Here is a 21,034-nt window from a genome sequence, read left to right as displayed (position 1 = left end):
AGCGTTCTAAATTGGTTGGGCTGCACATGTTTCTGTGTGCAACTAGTGAGCCACGAAGCTCCATTCAGATGAGCTTTAAGCAGCGCTGCTGCCTTTCATCTTTCCAAGAGATGAAGCTTGCAGAGTGGATTTCTATCAAGAAGAAATACTCGCGTCACTCCAGCTAGTCGCTCCGGGGATGAGGGGGGGTTACCTCCATGTTTCATCAATCATAGCTGGAATAAACACTATTGCTGCTTTGTGAAGTCCCAGATCATCATAACATCACCCAGAGGTGCTCACTGAACTTCACTCATCTGTATTCACTGTGGCAAGACACACATCGGCTGGTTTACTACTGAGCTGCAATAAACAATATTTTGTGATTTAATTGCAATCAATAATTAAAAAGGATGCTGAAATAACGACAATTTCTGAAAAGTCGGAAGTCATGGTTTGTTACGTCTGTCTGACAACAAGCAGATGGCTTTTAAAAAGCTTGTTTTCTGAATGGAGTTCTGTTAAAGTCACAAAGTTCTGACTAAAGTAATGCAGCTAACCCTCCCGTAAAACTAAGGTTTTAATAGATAGATAGATAAACTTTATTGATCCCTAGCTGGGAAATTACATAATACTTAATGGGTAATAATGTAATATACTCATGAGATACATCATAGTGTTTAGGATTCACCCTGGATGACGCAGCGAGCGTCTTTATCAGCCGCCTCATCGGAGCCTCTAGCTTTTAGCTGTCGTCTCCAATCGGGTTTTGTGGGTTGACAGAGCATCAGATGTATGATCTGCCTCTCCTACTGTGCTGCGTGTGTTGATCAATGCAACGCAGGCATTTGGGAGCGGGAGGGGGCGAGGGGGTTCGATAACACTGTGTGCGGTGTGTAATCTCATCTGAGAGAGGCTGTCATATCAGACGGCGCTGCTGCACCGACACGCCACGCTCTCCCAGAGTGGCAAATTAGATTGCTGCAATTAGATTGACGTGTGTAGTTGCTCAAAGTCTGGAGCCTCTCTAATCATGTCTGGGCAGTGTGCATTTTTGCATTTGTATGTGATTGGATTGATACGTGCGAAGGTGTGCTGATTGGCTCTCTGCTCTTTGACACGTTGGAAGCGTATTGATATCCTCGTCAAAGCCAGTCGTATCACATTTAAATGTGTTTCCGTCTATACCCTGATCCACACACACACACACACACACACTGATTTACTTCCACTTAATAACAATAGCACATACAAATACATACACAAGGAAAATACAATGCTGCTAGATAAATAAATAAGGACAAAACGGTATGGGAATGAGATTTATAGGGAGAAGGACAAGACTTAAGAACCAGCATTTCAGTTTAATGTCTAAACACATGTCCTTCATGCCTTCCTCTGCAGGCGATCATCACCATCTACCTAACCATGATGGACCCAAACACATAAAACACGTTACATACGAAAAGAACAATTCTATTTTGCAACAAACACAAATATTAACACCAAGCGACACATTTTAATTTGTATGCAAGTTGGGAGGCTCTTTATGAAAAAAGCAATAAATACCATCTATTGTTCATCAGCTGCCTGATGCAGAGAAACACTGATGGACTCTTAAAATAATGGATTCCCGCCGTCCCCGTTTCTAGCCAAAGCTTCTGGCTCGTTCGCCGCCTCCTCCTTTGAGCTGCCACATAATGGAACAAATTCATTCTGACTCCGCCTCTAATGTGCCTTGATCTATCAATTCTCTGTCCCTTCCTTTTCCTGTGCTATAACACTGGAGAGCACAAAGCACCATGAGATGCAAGGCGGCGGCAGTGTGACTGTGTGATTACCATAATGGTGACACGGAGAGAGACAGACGGGGGGTCAGCGGGGTGAGACGGAGTGCAATCAGGACTGGTTGCCTCTAATTGTGTCCGTGTGGTGCTTTCACTGAAGGAGTGAAGGATTTATATGCACAGTACTGGTCGTCATGGCAGCAAGGCCGTCGTACAGAGGAACCCACAGAACAGGATGGATCCCGGACACACAGTACTACTACACAGTACTACTACACAGTACTACTACACAGTACTACTACACAGTACTACTACACAGTACTACTCTATAGACAACTGGTGAACAAAATGTTCTTTTGCAAACGAGTCAGGAGTAAAATGGTTAATATTCATCACATGCCTGTGAGGCATTGGGCACGATGATATTTCATTAAAAAACTGAGGTTTTCACTTGTACTTAAGATTGTTTTCTCAACTGATTTTCAAAGATAGAATGACCTTTTAACCTCAGCTTTTAAGCCACCAACTCTTTAAAGTGCTCAGGAAAAAACAAAAACATAATAATTTGGGGACGTTGTATGACGACGGAGCGACCTCCATCTGCAGATGAGATCACGTGATGCGATGGAAAGCTGAGCAGAAGAGACAGAGATTGTTTTAACTGGAAGAGAATGGATTACATTTTACAGTACCGAGAAGACGGGGGATGATAAATGGATCCTGGAAGGTTATGAATAACTATGTTTCCATAATGCCGGAGTTTAATTCACAGTGATTTTAATGTATTTTTACATTATGTAATTTCCTCCTGACACGCCGACAAACAGTAGAGTTTCTGGGAGTTTAAAAGTCAGCGGTCCTAGCAGCTTGTTTTTTCTGCCACTTGAACTCCCCGCTTCATCGTCTGGACAGGAGTGCTACGTCAACGTCTCGCACACAACGCCACTATGCAAATCCCTGACCAGGGTCAGCTTTCCTGAGCCTCGTGTTCCAAACAAGGCTCCTCGGCAAATAAAGCCCTCCCAACAGCCTGTCAGCCGCTCTGCTCTCTGGTAACACCTCTCACGCTGCGGTATCACTCCAGATCCTCAAAGGGAGATCGGCGAACGTGGAAGTGACTCGCAATTTGTCCAATGTAAAGAGAACAAATTGGGCACTCTTGAGTAAAAGCGTGGAGATTTAGTTGAACGTGTCTAATGAGACTGTGAAGTAACCGTTACAGCAGTCTTTACGTTGATAATCTGTGGGATTAGTTTCCCACCACGTACCTCTTGTAGCCAGGGTCGGATCTCAAAGGAAAGGTCTTTTATGTGCAGAAGCAGAAGACGTGGCGCCGGCGGTTCCCGCCGAGTTCTCTGCAGTCAGAAACCGTTTGTCGGGATGCCGGAACCGAAGTTCCACTTCAAATGTTTCAGACTTCTATTAAATTATGTCTTTAGATTATGTCCGTTTGATTGGAACGTTTGTTGCTTAATTTTTGTAAACTAGCAAGTAAAGTCACATGACTGTTTCCATTCATCGTCAGTCAGAAGGAACCGCCGTCCAGAACGAAACGCAGAAGCGTTTTCTGTCCTTGTGCTGCCATCGAGGAGGACGCACGTTGTTTTTGACTTGTTGGAAAATACATCGAATAAATGCTGTTAAGGTCGGTTTTGGCACAAACACAGTTGGGTTTAGGGAGAGATCGTGGTCCATGTCAGAATAACTACGTTTGTTAAGGTCAGTGGTCGTCATGGTAACAGTTAGTTAAAGTGTACATCAGTAAGAGCATCTCCGGTCGAGCCGCACCGGTTTTTGATTTCTCTTGATTTATCCGACAGCCGGAGACGAACTCCGTAAGCATCCCAGCCTTGATTGACATACGTGACATTTCTCCCACTGTTTCAACCCTTTTCATGTTCTGCCTCGTCTAATCCCACCTAATCTCAGTCTCCTCGGTCTCCCTGCCCACCACCACCCTTGCTCCGTTGGTGTTCCCTCGCCCTCAGTCGTCTCCTTCACTTTTCTTTATCCCACCGCGTGCCTCGCATAGCAAAGCGGCTAGATATCGTTAACATCACACACACACGCCGCCCGCTAACCCCGTGTCTCCGGTGCCAGGTAGCATTAGCGCTAACGAGATGCTCATTGCCCTGGCCATTGATAATTGGATACTGTCTACCACTAGTAACAGGGCAGTGTAATTAATGTGCATCCCGGCGTCGGCTTGAATTACACTGATGACATTAACCGGGCGACTTATCGGACCCTTTAACACTTTATTCTTTTTGGCCCCCCATGGGTGTTTTAAATCACTCCATCTCTGACATCCTATTATTCTTATCTGGTGAACTCTATCGTGTCTTTATTCTACTCTTTATTCTACTAAATCAAGGGGCATCTCAGGAATATCAGCATATATATTTAGCATCCACAGTGTATGTTGGTGAAATGAATTTAGAGCAGGGATTGAATGGAGGAGTGGTTTACCTGATCCATCAGCCAGCAGTGAGTGTTTAGAGAGAGCAAGAGAAAGCAGTAGCATCACAACACACTGTTGCTGTGAGTGATTGATCGTGCTGACTCTGATGGTCTACTGTAAACCCCCCAACCCCCCCACCCAGTCTGACAATGACTGGCCTGTGACAGCCATGATAAACGAACATCCACCAGCCAATGTCTCACTAATGGCTTTCTATGCACTCTGCATGCCGCCACACACACACACACACACACACACACTTAATCTCTACATGGTAATGGCGATGCTCAAAGACATGCGTGACATGCACACTTTGAGACTGTAATTAAATCAAATGGATGAACCGAGCGTGTGTTTAGTAAGGATGTTAATATCGGCTAATTGCTGTTTTTCTGGGCCTCTTGCCTTTTGTCTGAACTCCAGACCTGACCCGACCCCAACATTAGCTGCTAATGCTAAAGACCCGCATTAGTTCAGCGGTGCAAATTCCCCCACAGATTTGCAGTTGATCAAATTACCAACTAAGTTATCAATTGACCTGCTTTGACCAGTTCATAATCCTGATTTGTTCTGTGGATGACTCCTCATTATTTATCAGTTCTGGGGGTGTAACGTTTTTGGTAGCAAGCATTGAACGTTGATATTCGCAGCGTGCTAGTTTGTTTAACTGGCTTAATTAAGCTCAGTGGACCATGAAACTGTTAAAGTGTCGGTTATATCTGTGGAAACACTTCAGGTTGATTTACGACGACATCGCCCGAATTAGCTTCACAAATAATCTATATAATGTAATGGTGACTAAACAATACAGAATGAATATGATCAAAGTGAGCTCCTCCAATGAAATGTGCATATGAACCATGAATGTTACCATTACATCCCTGATGATAATATTCTCATTCTTTCTGTCCTGTCTTTCGTTGGTAACATACACGTAAATCTCGTCCTCGATTAGAAGCATGATTCTCACATTAATGCAATCATCCCATTCATTATCTGGTGTTTCCTCCGACTGGACATGATTATGCAAATGTATGCATTATCAAAACTATATCAGATTGTTTGTTGTTGTTGTTTTCTATTTTCGGAGCCTAACTAGCCATTAAATATGATGCTTAATGGATTCTGGACAGTATTAGAATGCATAAGGAGCCCCTAAAGCATGTCAGTGTGTGCAGGTTTATTGCTCTTTATAATAAATCCACGGTAGAACACACTTACTGCCGCGGTCTTTGGAGGATCCCTCAAGGCCCCTTTCATTTATAGAAAAGGGCTACAGAAATAAATAGGGCCTTAGACCATGGAAACTGAAGGAGAACACCATGATGGATTGATCCGCTCCGTCTATCCTCAGAGTCAATCAATCATCTCAGCTTTGGTGCAGTTTTCAATAGGAATTTTCCACACTCGGTTGCTTTTCCCTGCAGCCACAGAGCTGCACCTCGGGGGCTCGGATAACCAGAGTGCATTAGATGTCTGAATGCACCCTTCTTCTCAGTTGTCACCATCACTGTCTGTTATGGAAAAGAGATGAGGCAACTCCGCCAGCAAACAAACTCTGTTTCCCCAAAATACACTCCAATTTCTTCCCTCGGCAACTTTAGCAAGAAGCAAGAAGCCGACACACGTCCGACTCTGCATACGAGACGCACTCTGTCACGGCTAACGGCCTCGGCAGATGGTCTCCTAGACTTGCTGTATGTAGAGTACATGTGTCGTGCTTCGGGCTAGCACTGCCCTCGCCGACGATGTGAGGTGAACTGCCAGCAGGCCAACCACAGCAGATGAGCTCTCAAAGCGCGGCGATGCCTGTGAGATTTAATTTGAATAGTCAAAGCCACGGAGCTGGAACAAAAGAAGAAGAAATGACTCTCTAGTACCGTGAGGTGGCTTTATGGCTGATCTGCAAGGCTTCCAACAGTGTCTCTCCGCGTCGGAGGCTTTAAATAGCAGGGGATCGATGGCCCAGCAGGTGGGACATCATCCAGGCCGGCCAAGTCCATGATCCCCGTCCTGCCTGCCCTTTGGCATCCAGGCTAGTCTCATCAGCTAATCCTTGAAGCTATGAAGATGAGGTGAAAGGTCAGCGGTGGTGAGCCTTTCATCTCAAAGGTAAAGGTAGCTACAGTAAGAGCAGCATGGCTTGCAGAGCGGAGATTAGGAATGACGTGGAGGAGCTTGGCGTTTATTCAAAGACATGAAAACGGCAGCAAAGACCAGACAATCAATGAATACATGAATACAACCTATAATAATATAAATCTTCCTGTTCAATGTTATGAGGTGGAAGGTGGATGTAGAAATGCAAATTTAAAATATGTTCTATAAATAAATGTAAATATTATTTAATGTCTTAGCATTATACATACATCATTACAAAGTACTTTTATACAATATGTAATAGGGGGTTCCTCCACTGTGTCACTATCAGGGGGTCCTTGGCCTGGAAACGTTGAAGACCTCTGACTCAACTTTCCATTTTTAAAAGCTCCTTAAAAGTAAAGATTTGAGATTGATACCATTTTGAATTAAATACCACATTATGGAGGAGAAAAAAAGGTTATTTTCTGACAATGTTATGCACTAAACAGCTGATTAATTTGAACAAAATGCAATCATCAGCTGCAGCCGACACAACTGTGAGCAACGACGGTGAATCCGGGAAAAGAAGCGTCTTCTGGAGCCCAAAGTCATGGTTGACATTTGCATATTTGTTGAGCGGCAACAATAGCTCCAGTTAAGAGCGGAGACTTTGATGTGCCAGGTTGCCGTGCCGTTGCATCACATCAATCCTGCCATCGACTGTAAGCTACGCTGCTCTTTTTCATCACTTCGCTCATTTAATCAGCTCGGGTTTTTTCCTCGTAATCTTCAACCCGACGCCCCGAGCCGTGAAATTCACTCCATTTAGTCACATTGTCTTGTTATTAAACTTCCAGTCACAATTTGCCCTTGAACCCTTTTCACGGTAATTCATTAAGGATAATGTTTATTTTCCCTTTGTGCCTTCCTGCGACGCTCAGCTGCGTCGGGATAATATTTGGTCATGAGAATGAAAACGTAGCGTGCGATCTCTCGTCAAGCCACCAGCATGGAATCAACCCCGCTCAGCTTCCTCATTTAGTTTGTGAGAAGAAATGAATAGCTTCAAATGAGATTCATAAAGACAGTAACTGTACACACACACACACAGTGTGAGTGTCATCCAGGAGCAGCTGCTAATGTTTGCTATAATCAATGTGTATCAGTTCTCTTCTCGCTCCGCTGGTTGATTCCTTAATGACTCGACTTCATGTTCCAGAAGCGTGACTGAAGCTTTTGTAGCTGCTGCTTTCCATCTGAGCCACAAAGCCGTTCAGTGTCATCATTCAGCATCGCTGCAGCGATTACACACGCTCAGCAATAACAGGAATCTTTTCTCTTCTTTTAAAACTGTCATGTTGCTGTTGCTAATCCGGAGATTAAAGGTTCGGGGTTAAATACTGAGTACTGATCTACCTTCCAAGAACTTCTTAACTAATGAATTGTCAGCTACTCGCTGCTTGTTGTAGTAAAACATCCGTGTGACGTTCTCCATGTAAACACAAACCTGGCATTATGTGTGGTTTCTACAAAGGACGACGTTGAAAAAGCACAAGCCACCTTTTATATTTATATTTTTCTTCCTTCCTTGAAAAATCACCATTTAAAAAAAGACACAAAGAGTGTAATTCAGGAACCGAATGCAGTAAAAAATCACTTACATTAGAAATAGTTCCAGCCAAAAAAATAAGAATTCAATTATTAAAATGTATATTAGAACTCTCTCCATATCCCCTCTGATTATAATTTGTTTTCCAGCCCAGTAAAGCGTCAGTGACCCTGGATTACGACTGAACCACATTTGGGCTCTGAATGTTTTATTTATTGGGCCTCTGCAGTTCCATTGAAGCGGTTTAAACTGTGATTTTTCAGTCCATTATACGTTCAGCTGACATTCCAATAGCACTAACCCCAAACTAACCTTCTATTTTTATTGCTTTTAAGAAAAACAACACGACTTCAAAGTTTAATATATGCATTATTGTGCACTTGACACTGAAACAGGAACGTGTTCCTCTTTAAATCTGCACACATTTCAGTGCTAAGCCTCCAGTTTCTTCTGATGATTTCTTCTCTTCTTATTGGACGGTTGCTCAGCTGGATCTTTGTCCCGTTCTGCTCTTTTCAGTTCTCCATGTACAAACCAGGCCTCTCTTTGTTTTTAAACCCTTCACACAAAATAGCATCTTTTTGTAAAGAGGCGTTTCTAAAATCTAAAAGCATAGAAGACAAGAGCAGAGAGCGTTCTGGCAGCCAATCAAGCTTCTGATCCCGAAACATCTGAACGGCGGTGTCGTTGGTGACACGGAACAAAATCACACACAATCATCCTGTTGTGGTTTCACAGGCAATCGTCACAGCGTCCTCTCAAAAGCCTTACTTTGGAGTTACCACGGCGACCAGAGAGAACGCCAAGCGAGTTTGACTGCTGTGTGATCCCCAAATAAACAATTCATGTGTCATGATTTAATTGCAATAAACGCATAAAAATGATGCTGAAATACCGTCATAATGAAGTCAGCAGTCGTGTTTGTTAGTCTGCAAGACGACAAGCTAACTTTTAAAATCCTTGTTTTGTGAATGGAGTTCGGATGGATCGGAGGGAGGCTATGCTAACAGTGTAGCTGCTCCATCAACACTTTATAACGTCATCGAGACATAAAGACGGCATCCATCGTGTTGTTTGGACCACAGAGTCTCTGGTTCTCTAGTCTGGTCTCATGTGAGGCACTGGATACAGATACATATACAAGCTGTAATCAGGTTCAATCATATCTAGATATGGATATGAGATTTTAATAAAGGCGTACTTTGTTGTGTGCATTCTTCTGCAGGTGGCCTGAGAGGAGCCTCCATCATCGACTCCCTGGACACACTGTACATCATGGGACTGATGGACGAGTATAACGATGCCAAGGAGTGGGTGCAGACCAGCCTGGACATGAACTCGGTAAGACAAACCCATCCTCTTGTCTAGATGAGCAGTTTTTACATTTCCTTTTCTCACTTTAAGTCTCCGTTAGCTCATGGGCGACCACTGCATTGAGATAATGACGTTTTCGGCGAGCGGCTTTGCATGCTGGATTGATTTTAAGTGCTTTTGTGCTTGGACACTCCGACATTGTGTCTCACTGGGTTTGACAGTTTCCCAAAGCTTCGGACCTTCCAGCAGGACTCAAAGGCTTCCTGTGTGGCCGCCGGCCACGCCGCCTCACCAGCTGATGGGATTCTCTTCCTCCCTGAAAGATCTCCGCAGGGCAGAAAATGTGATGAATAAAAGACGGGGAGGTGGGACGGGGGTCGAGGGGAGGAAAAAACGTCTCCTTTATTGAGTGAGTCTGTAGTGACGGGGTCTGATATCACGTTGAGAGAGTTGCATGCTGGGCCGGCGTTTGTGCCTCTTTCTCTGTGGGTTTTTTACAAATAAGAGAGGGAAACCTCAGGGTCACGTTTTCCACAATTCATAGTAAAGCACGGTTTACGTTTAAGCTCACAGATCGGACTCTGTCTTCATGACTGTCGACTCTAATTCCTGCCTGTGATGACCAAACATGTCAGATTCCTCCTCTTTAAAAAGATCTGTGTGCCGACACAATGATCACTCAAAAACACTTTGGGTGTTTTCCTTGTTAAGAAAACACTCCTGCATGCATCTGACACGAGTGTGCACATCAGTGCCCTCGGTACGTTTACACAGACCGCCATTGTGTTTGAGGACAGATATCATCAACAGTTGTGCACACAGAATTATTCCACCGGCGAGCGGCGCCCAGAACACAATCAGGGCCGAAGCACTCAGTGTGTTTACGATGCACGTATTTATCTGGTGGCGCTCCGGCAACGTCTTCATCGCCGCCAGTTTTCAGGCCGCGGCGTGTCAACAGTGACTTCACCCACGTGGAAGGACAAGTGTTCAGCTGCTAGGATACGCACGCCGTGAGACCCGTATGAGGGTGAGACACGCGTCTGTCCCTCAATGCAGTGAGACTGTTGGCTGCGTGTGAGGGGAGATGGACGGTAAGGGCAGCCGCTGACAAACAGCCACACTGTCACCAAGACAACAGACAGATTTACACTTCCCACTGGGCGGGGGGGGGGCTGCCACTCTCAGACTTATTAGTGCCAATTTAGGTAAACTCTCCAAATATGTCGATGCTTTGACGGGAAGGCCAGAATAATCTGCATATCTGCTGTTTTCAAAAACATGTCTGGATGTTTATCACGTCAGTAGATTGTTTTGGATTCTGACAACGACACCTCGGAGCGGCGGCGAAGGCGTCTGTGAATATAAATCAGCTGCTTTTTACATTAATTCAAGCGTATTTATCCACATTTCTGAATTTGAAATCGCAGCCCCCCCCCCCCACCTTGGTGAATTGAGTCATGATTGATCTGTGTAAAATGGGGATTGATGAAGAGAGAGACCTGAGGCTTTGTTACACACACACACACACACACACACACACACACACACACACACACACACACACACACACACACACAGACACACACACACACACACAGACACACACACACACAGACACAGACACACACACACAGACACACACACACTGGCATATCTGCTGCACACAGAAGTGGCGTTTCTAGATATCAAATGGCTGCTACACCTCAGAGAGTCTGCGGTCGACTTGACAAATATCTATGTGTCACATGGTGGTTCTGAAAGGCTCCACTCAGATCCACACACATGTTGTCAGATGTTCGTGGGTCTCCAGGCTTGCCAGGAGCCTGAGGACATTTTCAGGTGTCCTGCTTTTTTTATTTCTTTTTTTATCACAGTACCACTTAAAGAAGTGCATGCAGTATAAGAGCAACCAGAACTCAACACATTATTAAACTCACTCCGTTTCTGCTCATTTTTAATGATGCAGCGTTTCCTAGGAGGGGTGTCGTTTACATTTTCATACTAGTATTTAACTTTAATGTGCAATTAAATTGCAATTAAATAGTAGTACTATTCAAGTCTTCATTTACTTTTTCATCTTTGGGTCGGAGTTTAGTTCAGCAGAAGAAATTCTGTTCCAGTCCTTGTACTGATTGGTTAACCTTATTCTTCTTCTGGGGATTAATATTCTACAGGATATTGGATAAGGTGACCAGATCAAACTACAACAAAAGAAAATTGTGATTCATTTTCACATACTTGGTGCACACAAGGGACATAATCAACACCTGGTCAACCACAAACCCCCCCTGGTGGTGACTTTTGTTTTAATTCACATCATGAATCTCACTCTCGTCCACTGGAGTGATCTCGATGCAGCGTGTGACGCAGAATCAGAAGCAGCTATTATTTTGTCAAAACTGCTGCAGGTCTTGTCCAGGATTCGGTCCGCCTCCTCCCACCGGCCCACTTGGAAACCAAACACAGTTAAATTCCCCACTTTACTGCAGATTTCAACCAATGGCTTTAGTAAGAGCAAGGACAGATTAGAAAGCTCTTTGCCAAGCGTCTTTGAAATGCGACTTCAGAAATCAACCCGATGCAGATTCCTGACGAGCTGCTCGGCACCGGTCCATTCCGGCTGTGGAGCCAATTACCGGGACAAAGGGAGCTCCAGGACGGAGCAGATCCAGGACGGAGCAGATCCAGGACAGAGCAGATCCAGGACGGAGCAGATCCAGCCTCTGGCTCATTTTTCCACACAAGCTGCACAAAGCTTGAAGGAGAAGCCAGTTAGCATTCTGGGGGTTCTTCTGTCTGTCTGCCACAACGATACGCCACGTTGCTCTCATGGAGATGTTCAGGTCAGCAGTTCTGCTGAGTCATGGTCCAGCACTTGTCCTCTGGCTGGTCATCAGACCGTATCTCATTTTACACAGAGAGCAATAAAGAGTGGTTAATGAGGACTTCAGTATCTGATTGTATTTCCTCGAGTCGCCTCCCGGATGTTATTACTTCTGGAGATCCTCCTCCTCTTCTTCTACTCTTTCACTTTGCTGTTATTCCACCTCTCCATCGCCGTTATCGTCCTGCATCCTCAGGAAATGTATTAGATCAGTCCTCGATGAAAACCACACAATGGGGATCAGGCGGATCGTTCTCCTCCCACCTTCTTTTAGGGCTTTTGTCTCCTTTCTTCAAGTCTTGTAGTTTAACATATGCATGTAGGCGTGGCCAGATCTCCTGTCATGGTGTTGATTGGCTGAATGAAGGAGGTGCTCCTTCTCTATTTGTGCTTTTTTATGCTTTTTGTGATTTGTGGGAGGAAGGGGTTTAAAGTAAAGGTCGGCTGGAGAGGAACCGTTACAGGTCAGTGACCTTTGACGTGATGAGCTCAGGGGTCAACGGAGGACAAACAGGAAATAACAACACAAGGGTCCAATAATATCATTCAGTTATTATTTTTACTCCTATTAAGGGCTGCCTGTCATTCACGATGCAACTGTAATTAACGAGCTTCCTGACGGGCCGTCAGCCCGACTAATTATTCACGAGGAACATTCAGGAAGATGAGAAACATGCTCTTTATTTCACTACGTCGTGTTGATGGTAGTCGTTAGCTCACAGATGGACAGCTGAGGTTTGAGTCTGAAGTCTGAATTTTAATGTTTTACAATCAACAAATGGCCAATAATCGTCCAATTAGAATTTTCAGCTATTATAATTTTATGAAATACAAAAAAAAGATGTAATATGAGAAATTGTGATTGTCATTTTTATAAATTGTTTTTCCAACAGACAATTTCCAACTAGACCAAATGTTTGATCGTTTATTCCAGAAGTGAATTCAGCTTTAATGAAAATAATTGTGAGTTTCCGCCTCCGCAGCCTTTGAAGCTGCTGCCGTGTCGTTTTATCCCCGGAAGGCTGCCTTTTGGCTGCCGCTGGTGTCAACAGAACATTAAAGGACATTAATAGTCTTTCAGGTAGCTCGTTGTATCCTCTGTTCCAAAGTGTATTTGCTGTCAACACTGAACGTGTTCACAAAGCTGAAGTGTGCTCACGTTCCTCCAGTGGAATCTCATCTATTGTGACTTTTTGTTTGTGGATTGAGCCGTCCCCACGCATCCTTGTTGATGATTCCCATGACGGGCCTTTAGAGTAACTAGCAACACGCAGCAGCAATAACTCCGGCTACACCACAGTGGAATTCTCCTGAGCCCAACGGGGAGGCGAAGTGACTGGATAATTAGCACAATCAGGCCTATAATCCCACATCTCAGGCGAGACTCAAGTGAGTGTAACGTCTCGTGGGTGTCATCGGGCGAGACTGAAGAAAGGAGCCGGGCTTTTTCTCATGTTTGTGCTGCATATTTACCCGTGAGCGAGCCATGAAAGAGGCTCCAGATGGGCTTTAGCCACATTAGCACAGTGGCGCTAAGTAGGAAGTGGACGTCGTCATCATGGAGTCACCCATTGGTTTGTGGACTTTAGTTCTGAAGCTTTAAGCTCACTATTTTAGCCGTTGCCATCTTGGAATCATTGCTACCGACTGCAATTTGGACGGCTGAGGAGCGACGGGTGGATCTGACGAACACAAGCAGCAAATAACACGTCCAGAAAATAGCAGTCGGTGCATCTCTTCTTGTACTTTCCATCATCTGCTCAACATTTCCACTCGTCCAATGACGTTTTGCATCCCATCATCCCCTGCTGCACATTGTCTTTAGTGCTGAATAGCAAACAGAAACGTGATGAACATGTTAGCGTTCAGCCCGCTGAGCAGCAACACGATAGCGTCGTCGTCGGAGCCACAGACTGCAGACTTTGTTTGTTTGGGGTGATTTTTTTCGCCTGCAGTCATTCGGTGTTGTGGTCACTCGCTGTGAGCTTGACAGCGCTGAAATATGAAGAAAAGGCCCAGCATGGGGCTGTGTCAGTAGCAGAATGAAGCAGAATATTAAAGTGTTCTCTTGAAAGTGTGCTGGAAGTTGTACACCGTCAGAAGCTGCAGCATCCCAGAGCAGAATAACAATCCCAGAAATCTCCCGTACAGCACGTCTGTCAGCGGGACAACATCCCTGCATTAGCTCCAGGTCTCCATTCTGTTACCATCAGACACGCTTCGCAGGGAGATGAAGTATTAAGATCGGAAAAATAGCTGGAGCGTATTTATATCGGCGCTGCCATAATCCAGGTGTAATTGGCTTTTTTTGTTGGTAGAATGAGTGATGATGCTCATTGTTGTTGCTGTTAATCTGTCGGTGCTCAGGAGGATTCTGGGCCGGAGGTCACGGGAGCTTTTAGCACCTTTTCACAGCCAGCCAAAGTTTGGTTGAGAGAAGAGGAACTTCATCAAATGGCCTGCAGCATCTTCACCGTGTACAGAGGGAGAGAAACGTACCCGCTACTATTCCGAGCATAATTGTGGTAGAAAAGAAAAAAAGCGTGTTGACTGAGTTCAGCTGTGTATACGCCTCAGGCAGATATCAAGCGCCTGTGTTCGGTTATTATCCTAAACCGTGAGCAACGTAGCATATTTAGAATATCTTTTTCAAGAGATGCACCGGCTGTCAATTCTGATAATACTCGTTTTATATACGTATTAGTACATTGTTTTAACACTGTTATGAAAGCAATATTTAAGTTGCACATAAAAGAATAATCCCAATTAGGCGTGGGATATTATCCTGGCTCAAATAATCATCAACATATGTTTAAAACTCTTAAAATGGCACAAAATCCCCCTGGTATCACTTTGTTTTGGTTCATATCAGTTCTCTACCGTGATGCTGAGCTCGACGTGACTTTTTCAACATGTATTTCCGATATTCCCGATGGGGATCTCTCCCACACAGCGAGGCTGACACACGGCTTCATTAAAAACACTGGCGTGGGGTCGCTGCCCTCATTTCCATGATACTTATGTTGTACTTGAAAGCTTGTATGTGAGCCTGTTTTGAAATCAGCAGTTGGTTTGGTTTTTCTCCTCCCACATGTGAGGACAAGATGAAGTGACATGGGTTGGTAGGAAGAGCCTGCAGCGAGGTTGTTGATTACCTCTGCAGGGCTGCGTTTTGACCTGCGATGACCTCACGTCTGCGCTAAACGACAGCCGATCTTGCTCCCAGTCATGCGGCCGTCTGAAGGAAAAACCGTAGTCGTTTTTACGACGCTGGGAGACGCTTCAGTGAAGACGCCGAGGCCCCCGAGGTCGAGTTGACATCCTGTCTCAGGACGTGAAGCGTGCAGGACATCGGCGTGGGCGGCTCATCATTACGGATATTTACCAGCCCCCCCTCCCCTCCCTGGACACTGTAAAAGGAAATAAAACAACATCACAGTTGAAATATGAATGACTTCAGGTGTTGATGTAAAAATGCCTGGAGCATCGGCTGTCGACCCTGAGACGGAGATGTTTATGGAAATCTATTGAGCCGCACATAAACAATGAGGAGACGTGACACAGGCAGCCGCTCGTAGCGCTGTGGTTAAGTCTCACACTTTAAGTATCACACTTTAAATGCAGGGTGTAAGGGACCGGAGTGGAGCCACGCTTCTACATGCATCAAGTTTTACTGCTGATTATCGGCCGATACCTCTGCTTTTTGAAGTACTTCTACTTGAGTGTCTGTCCGTCGCCTCTGGAAGATGAGTACTTTGCAGAAGAGGTGTGTTTATGAATGATGCATTCATTTGCTCAGGTAATGACCTTGTCTACATCGCCGAGCGCTTCATATATCAGCCCGGACACAGTGGGACATGAGGCAGAGTCAGCGGGTTTGGGAGCGGCCTCCGGGCGTGAAAGTGAAGGATGCTGCTCCGTCGGCGAGGCCAGATCCGACGGGAGGCGATCCCGGGAAGATGGACCGCAGCGAGGTGAAGTCCCACGAGGCCTTATCATAGAGGACTCGGTGGGGGGCTCTGCAAAGACCTGAATGCAGACTGGGATCCTGACTCGGCATGCGTGGATGCGTAGAGGGAGCATCCGAAGACGGAGACGCTCAGATGCGCATCGACACATTTTCTGGGTCGCGTCGGAAGCGAAGGGGAAAAGACACAAGAGAGCTGATGGGCTGGATTGTAATTCAGATATAATTTATCATCCTGCATATTTGATGAATTATTCACGAGGCAGTTAATTTACAATTACATGCATTTAGCAGAGATGTTTACGTTCCCTCCTCGGTTCGTCTACGGATCTATCTGGTGATGTTGGAGGAGACGGTGGCTGATTAATTACCAGATTCTAAAAGATAAGCGTTATCAAAGAAAGAGAATGTAAATCATTACCTGATGAGACTCGGAACCATTAGCCGGTGGTTTATCTTAATGCGGCTCCGCTCGGACCATTTAATCCGGGTTTATCGGTCGGGATGGGATGTTCACTGAAGCTTGCAGAGGCATCATGCGAGTGTAATCAGAGTGGAGCAGGCTAATGAAAGAAAACACAAAGAAGTTGATGTATCGCGTCTGATGACAGTTCCCGACTAAATGTCTGTCACTTAAAATGCTATTAAAAAAGGAGCGGCATCAGAGACTCACTGATGCTTTGATTGTTAAATTAAAGGGAGCTTCCCACTGAAGGCAGGCTCTTTTTGATGAGTTTCATTATTTATTCTCATCGTCATTAGGCTGAGCTGAGAAGGGGGGATGTGTGGGGGGACAAAAACATCTTCACTCATATAGATTTAATATCTATAAACGTAATTATGATTAAATAATTTGATAATATCATATCACTCTCTACAGCGGGCTCATTGTGAGGTGAGGAGCTCAGAGAAGGTTGTTAAAAAGGTCATTAATGCTCTCACAGCTGATCGAGGCCATGATTACTGAACTATGGAGGGGGAAAGAAGAGAGGGAGCAGCCTTCTGTCCGGGTAGCTGGGTGGAGGCGAGCGGCCCTGGGGAACTCCTTCCAGCTGAGGCTGCTTGCTGGACTGACTGAGGAGCAGCATCTAATTGCTCCCCTTTCATGATTTCTCCACGTCAATTAGCGATGTTCAGTAAAATCACAGCCTTAAGTGTAAATCAGCAGCTCTGGGCGGAGAGGCAATCATCTGCTTAATTTTATCATTGGCTCATCAGATCTTTTTCTTTTCCTTTCCTGTCACATCCGTCTCATTTGGAGTTTGAAATGTCGGAGTCATTTAAAAACCTGGACAGAGTCGTCTGCCCGGCGACGGCGACGCCTGGTTATTAGCAGTAAATCATTACATCAGCGTCCGAGCAGGACACACCACTGGGCAAGTTGCCGCGCGGCGGCTGGGCGGCCATGCCAACCAGGCTGGCGTCCCAGGCAGATCTGGGCCCAGTCCGACGGCGGTCCTTGCCACGGCCGCCGATGGCTGTAAATGACTGCTGAGAGCTCATCAGCAGAGAAATCAGCATCAGAGACGGAACACCGACAAATGTTCCCAACCAGTCATTACGCTCGTTAATTAATTTTCTCTTCTGCCGTGGCTCCTCCTGCACACCAATCACATTATCGGACAATTTAAATGCTAATTATTCGTCATGTGTCATGCATGATTGAAATAGGTTCCGCAGCATCCTGTTGGCGAAGGTAGTTCCTGATCATCTCCAACAAATTGTCTACTTTTCTTATTGCAAATTTCACACCTGTATTTTGGTCCATTTGAAAAAAAATAGACATGATTTATAATTTATTAGTTTTAAGAGTTTTAACTATATATGTTATCTCGAGTGTTTGGAATTGAGATAAAGACAATATATATTAATGGTTTATTAAATATGTCCTGGGTCAATTTGACCCCAGGGATACCAAAGAGTCCCAAAAATGAAGACCATACAAGGGTTAAGCATATTTTAACGATAATCGGGATACTATTATTTGATGTGATATGAAATGTTTATATCGTCCCATCCCTGGTGTTGACATGTATATTTAATGTTATTGTGAGTAATCTGCTGCTGCAACACAATCATTTCCAAATTGACATATCGCATGATTGTCTTTGATCTCCTCTGCATTGATTTTTGATGTTTTTTATGGAACCAAAGAGTAGAAAGTGGCCGTAAAGTGGGACACGGGAGACATGCAGTCAAATCCCTTACAAGTGTTCAGACTTGTTCCCCCTCCGGCTTCGGAGAGCTTCGTTCCTAATATGTTTGTGCAACTGAGAGGTTGTTTGTTCTTTAAATCTGCAAACACTGCGATGCAGATTGCTGTTGAGTAATCATTCCTTCAGGAAATCTGGTTTCCATCTCTGGCTGAGCTGCTGGGAGCTCTCTGTTTGCTCTCCACAACCTTGTGTTGTCTCCTAATTAGCTCCTGTAGAAACAGGAGGTATCCACGTCACCTGATCTCGAGGATGAACCTCAGCTTTTCTATGTGATTCATCAATCGTTTATTTGGCACAATATTAAAGATTATCAAGCTGCGATGACGCCAGCAGTCACATTCAGACTTAAGACAGAGAGCTGGTCGATCAATAGCACTGAATGAATGAAACTGAATTATTCATGTTGACATTTCCCATAATTGTCTTTGATCTGCTCTGCATTGATTTTTCTTTTCCCATCATGGATGTCAGTTTGTGCTTCCGGCTGGACGGAATAAACATCCGTTTCCTCATAAATATCAAGAAAACTAAATGAAATAATGCATTTTAGTTCCCCTCTTTTGTTTATCCTAACATTACTTAGACTCTGGGAAGAAAATTGATATATAAGGATTTTCCTGGAACCCAAATGAGCCCGATGTTTGTCCAATTAACAGCTCAAGTGCCGTTCATGGCTTTGATTTAGTAAATAGAAACAAAGCGATGCACTTCTGTTTGTATATTCAAATCTTTAGCCAGAAACCTCGTTAAGCTCCAAGTCGACGGTGAGCCAAATCCGCTCTGCAGTTCTTCAGCTTCCCCTTCTGTGCCGTTTAAAGGCAGACATTATAAACAGCCTCTCGCAGAACTTTGACATCGTTTTTAATCTTCTGTCTGGATATTTTTGCTTGCGATGCAACGATTGAATAGATTTCTGTCAGAGCGAGTTTAAGTCGGATTGTTTTTGTGTGCTTTTTTTCGTTCCTGAGCCCCCGGGGGACGTTTTTAGTGGATTTAATGGGAACGCTTGCATCCATTCTCACTGAAACGACGTGTTGGTTGTTCTTGAGAATGCAAAAATCAACAACACCCTTTATAAAAGAGTAGTGCTGTTAAATATCCAAACTCCTGGTTGGATCTTCGGGGATCGGTGTGTGAATAGAAGCTGAACACGAAGCCGCCGAGTGATTTATCGGCTGGGATTGGGAAGCAAAGGTCTGATTGGCAGAACTTTTGTCAGCACTTCGTGTCCTCCCTCACTGTATCTGCCTCCTGTCCGGCCCAGCGCCACGTCCCCCGGTGACAAATAGGCACTCCGATCCTAATCACTGCCATCGTTTTGCCATTACTGAATGGGACTGTCATTTCAGAGAAGACAGCTCGGCTCGGCCGCTCCGCCAGAGGCTTCGGTGCTTTGTCTCAAGAATGTCACCAGTGAGCCGACTCCGGGGCCGGAGCCCGATCCTCGGCCGGCCGACAGTCCATCTGATGGATAGACTTCCAGGACACGTGTGCACATGTTAACGGACCGTTCTGGGTGGGAAATACGCCTATCGGCTCAGACTTACAGGAGAAGATGGATTGATTGATTTCACGTTTGTCAATAAAATGAAGCAGCCGGTTAACTTAACTTAAGACTGGAACCAAAGGGCAATCAGCACTTGTGCAAAGGTAATTCACCTACTAGCCGGATGACACCCTTGAACAGATGCCGGTAGCATCTCCATGCTATCCTTCAGAGTGCAGCTAATTGCCCTCTCTGCACCCGATTACAACTTCCTTATCAGCCGACCTTGAGATCCCCTTCTCATCGAGACCCAGACTGCTTTGACCTTGAGCTTGTGTTAGAGGTGATAATCATGGTGGCACATCGTATAGACACAAGCAGGAGCTCTTATTTCATATTTCATGGAGAAAAGCAGTCGGACAAATACTTTTAATGTTGGCAAACAGGATTCAGCACAATTCCTCTCCACATAAGGTTTGACTGGTGAAGCATGAACATGTTTCTGCAGCAATAAATAAACAAGTTTGTGTTTGAGGCTAGTGCTGGGAGGTAAGGGCTGCTGTGCCTTTTTTCATGTGCTGGTTTAGAGAGAGAATGGCTGGATGGAAATCAGTTCTCCACATGTTGGGACATTTGGGCTTCCATGAATAAATCCAGGCTGGTTGGAAATCAGGCTGGGTTACAGGTTAATATCTGATTATCTTTCATCCAAGTGTAGTGCAAAGGCTAACTGGCTTCCCAGAGATTTAAAACCTGAATATTTGGTACAGTTTATTCTTCCAGTCTGGTGCCATTAAATTATTACAAAAGAAGAGGGTGAAACATCATCGGGAAATGTGAAGGAAATATGACCGTTACGTTTGTTTAATTCTTTCATTTGAGTAAAGCAATCCAGACATCCACTGGAAACTGGAACAAAATTCAGCTCGAGTCAGAATGAAGCTTTAAACTCTCCGTTAATCGATATTTGCCTGCAGTGGTAAGAGATAAAAACTGGGGTTTCTGGGGAAATACCCCCCCGGGGCAACAAGATTACACGACTTTATGGCCTGACTTTTTTGAGAGCGACCCGGCTCGAGGCGTTGATTTCTCTGGAGAGGGAATCTCCATCACAGCTGGTTTCCAGAGAGAGGAAGAGGTCCACCAGTCTTATTACCACGGTGGCGGATACGTCCTTCAACATGTCACCTTGAGAAGGTTGTGAATTAATCATCAGTCTGTTCATGTTAGTGAGGAGAGGAGCGTT

General features: G+C 44.8%; 1 protein-coding gene across 2 annotated transcripts in view; it reads left to right on the top strand.

Moving 5' to 3' along the window:
- Positions 1-21,034, top strand: part of LOC311024414 (mannosyl-oligosaccharide 1,2-alpha-mannosidase IA) — a 152,351-nt gene that overhangs the window by 77,471 nt on the left and 53,846 nt on the right. For both annotated transcript variants that reach the window (XM_084026812.1, XM_084026811.1), the window contains exon 3: positions 9,144-9,259. In XM_084026812.1, coding sequence (XP_083882938.1) covers positions 9,144-9,259 — 116 coding nt within the window. The remainder of the gene's footprint in view (positions 1-9,143; positions 9,260-21,034) is intronic.

Source organism: Eutrigla gurnardus, assembly GCF_963514095.1.
Source record: "Eutrigla gurnardus genome assembly, chromosome: 14".
Lineage (NCBI taxonomy): Eukaryota > Metazoa > Chordata > Actinopteri > Perciformes > Triglidae > Eutrigla > Eutrigla gurnardus.
This window is presented reverse-complemented; position numbering and strand designations above follow the sequence as displayed.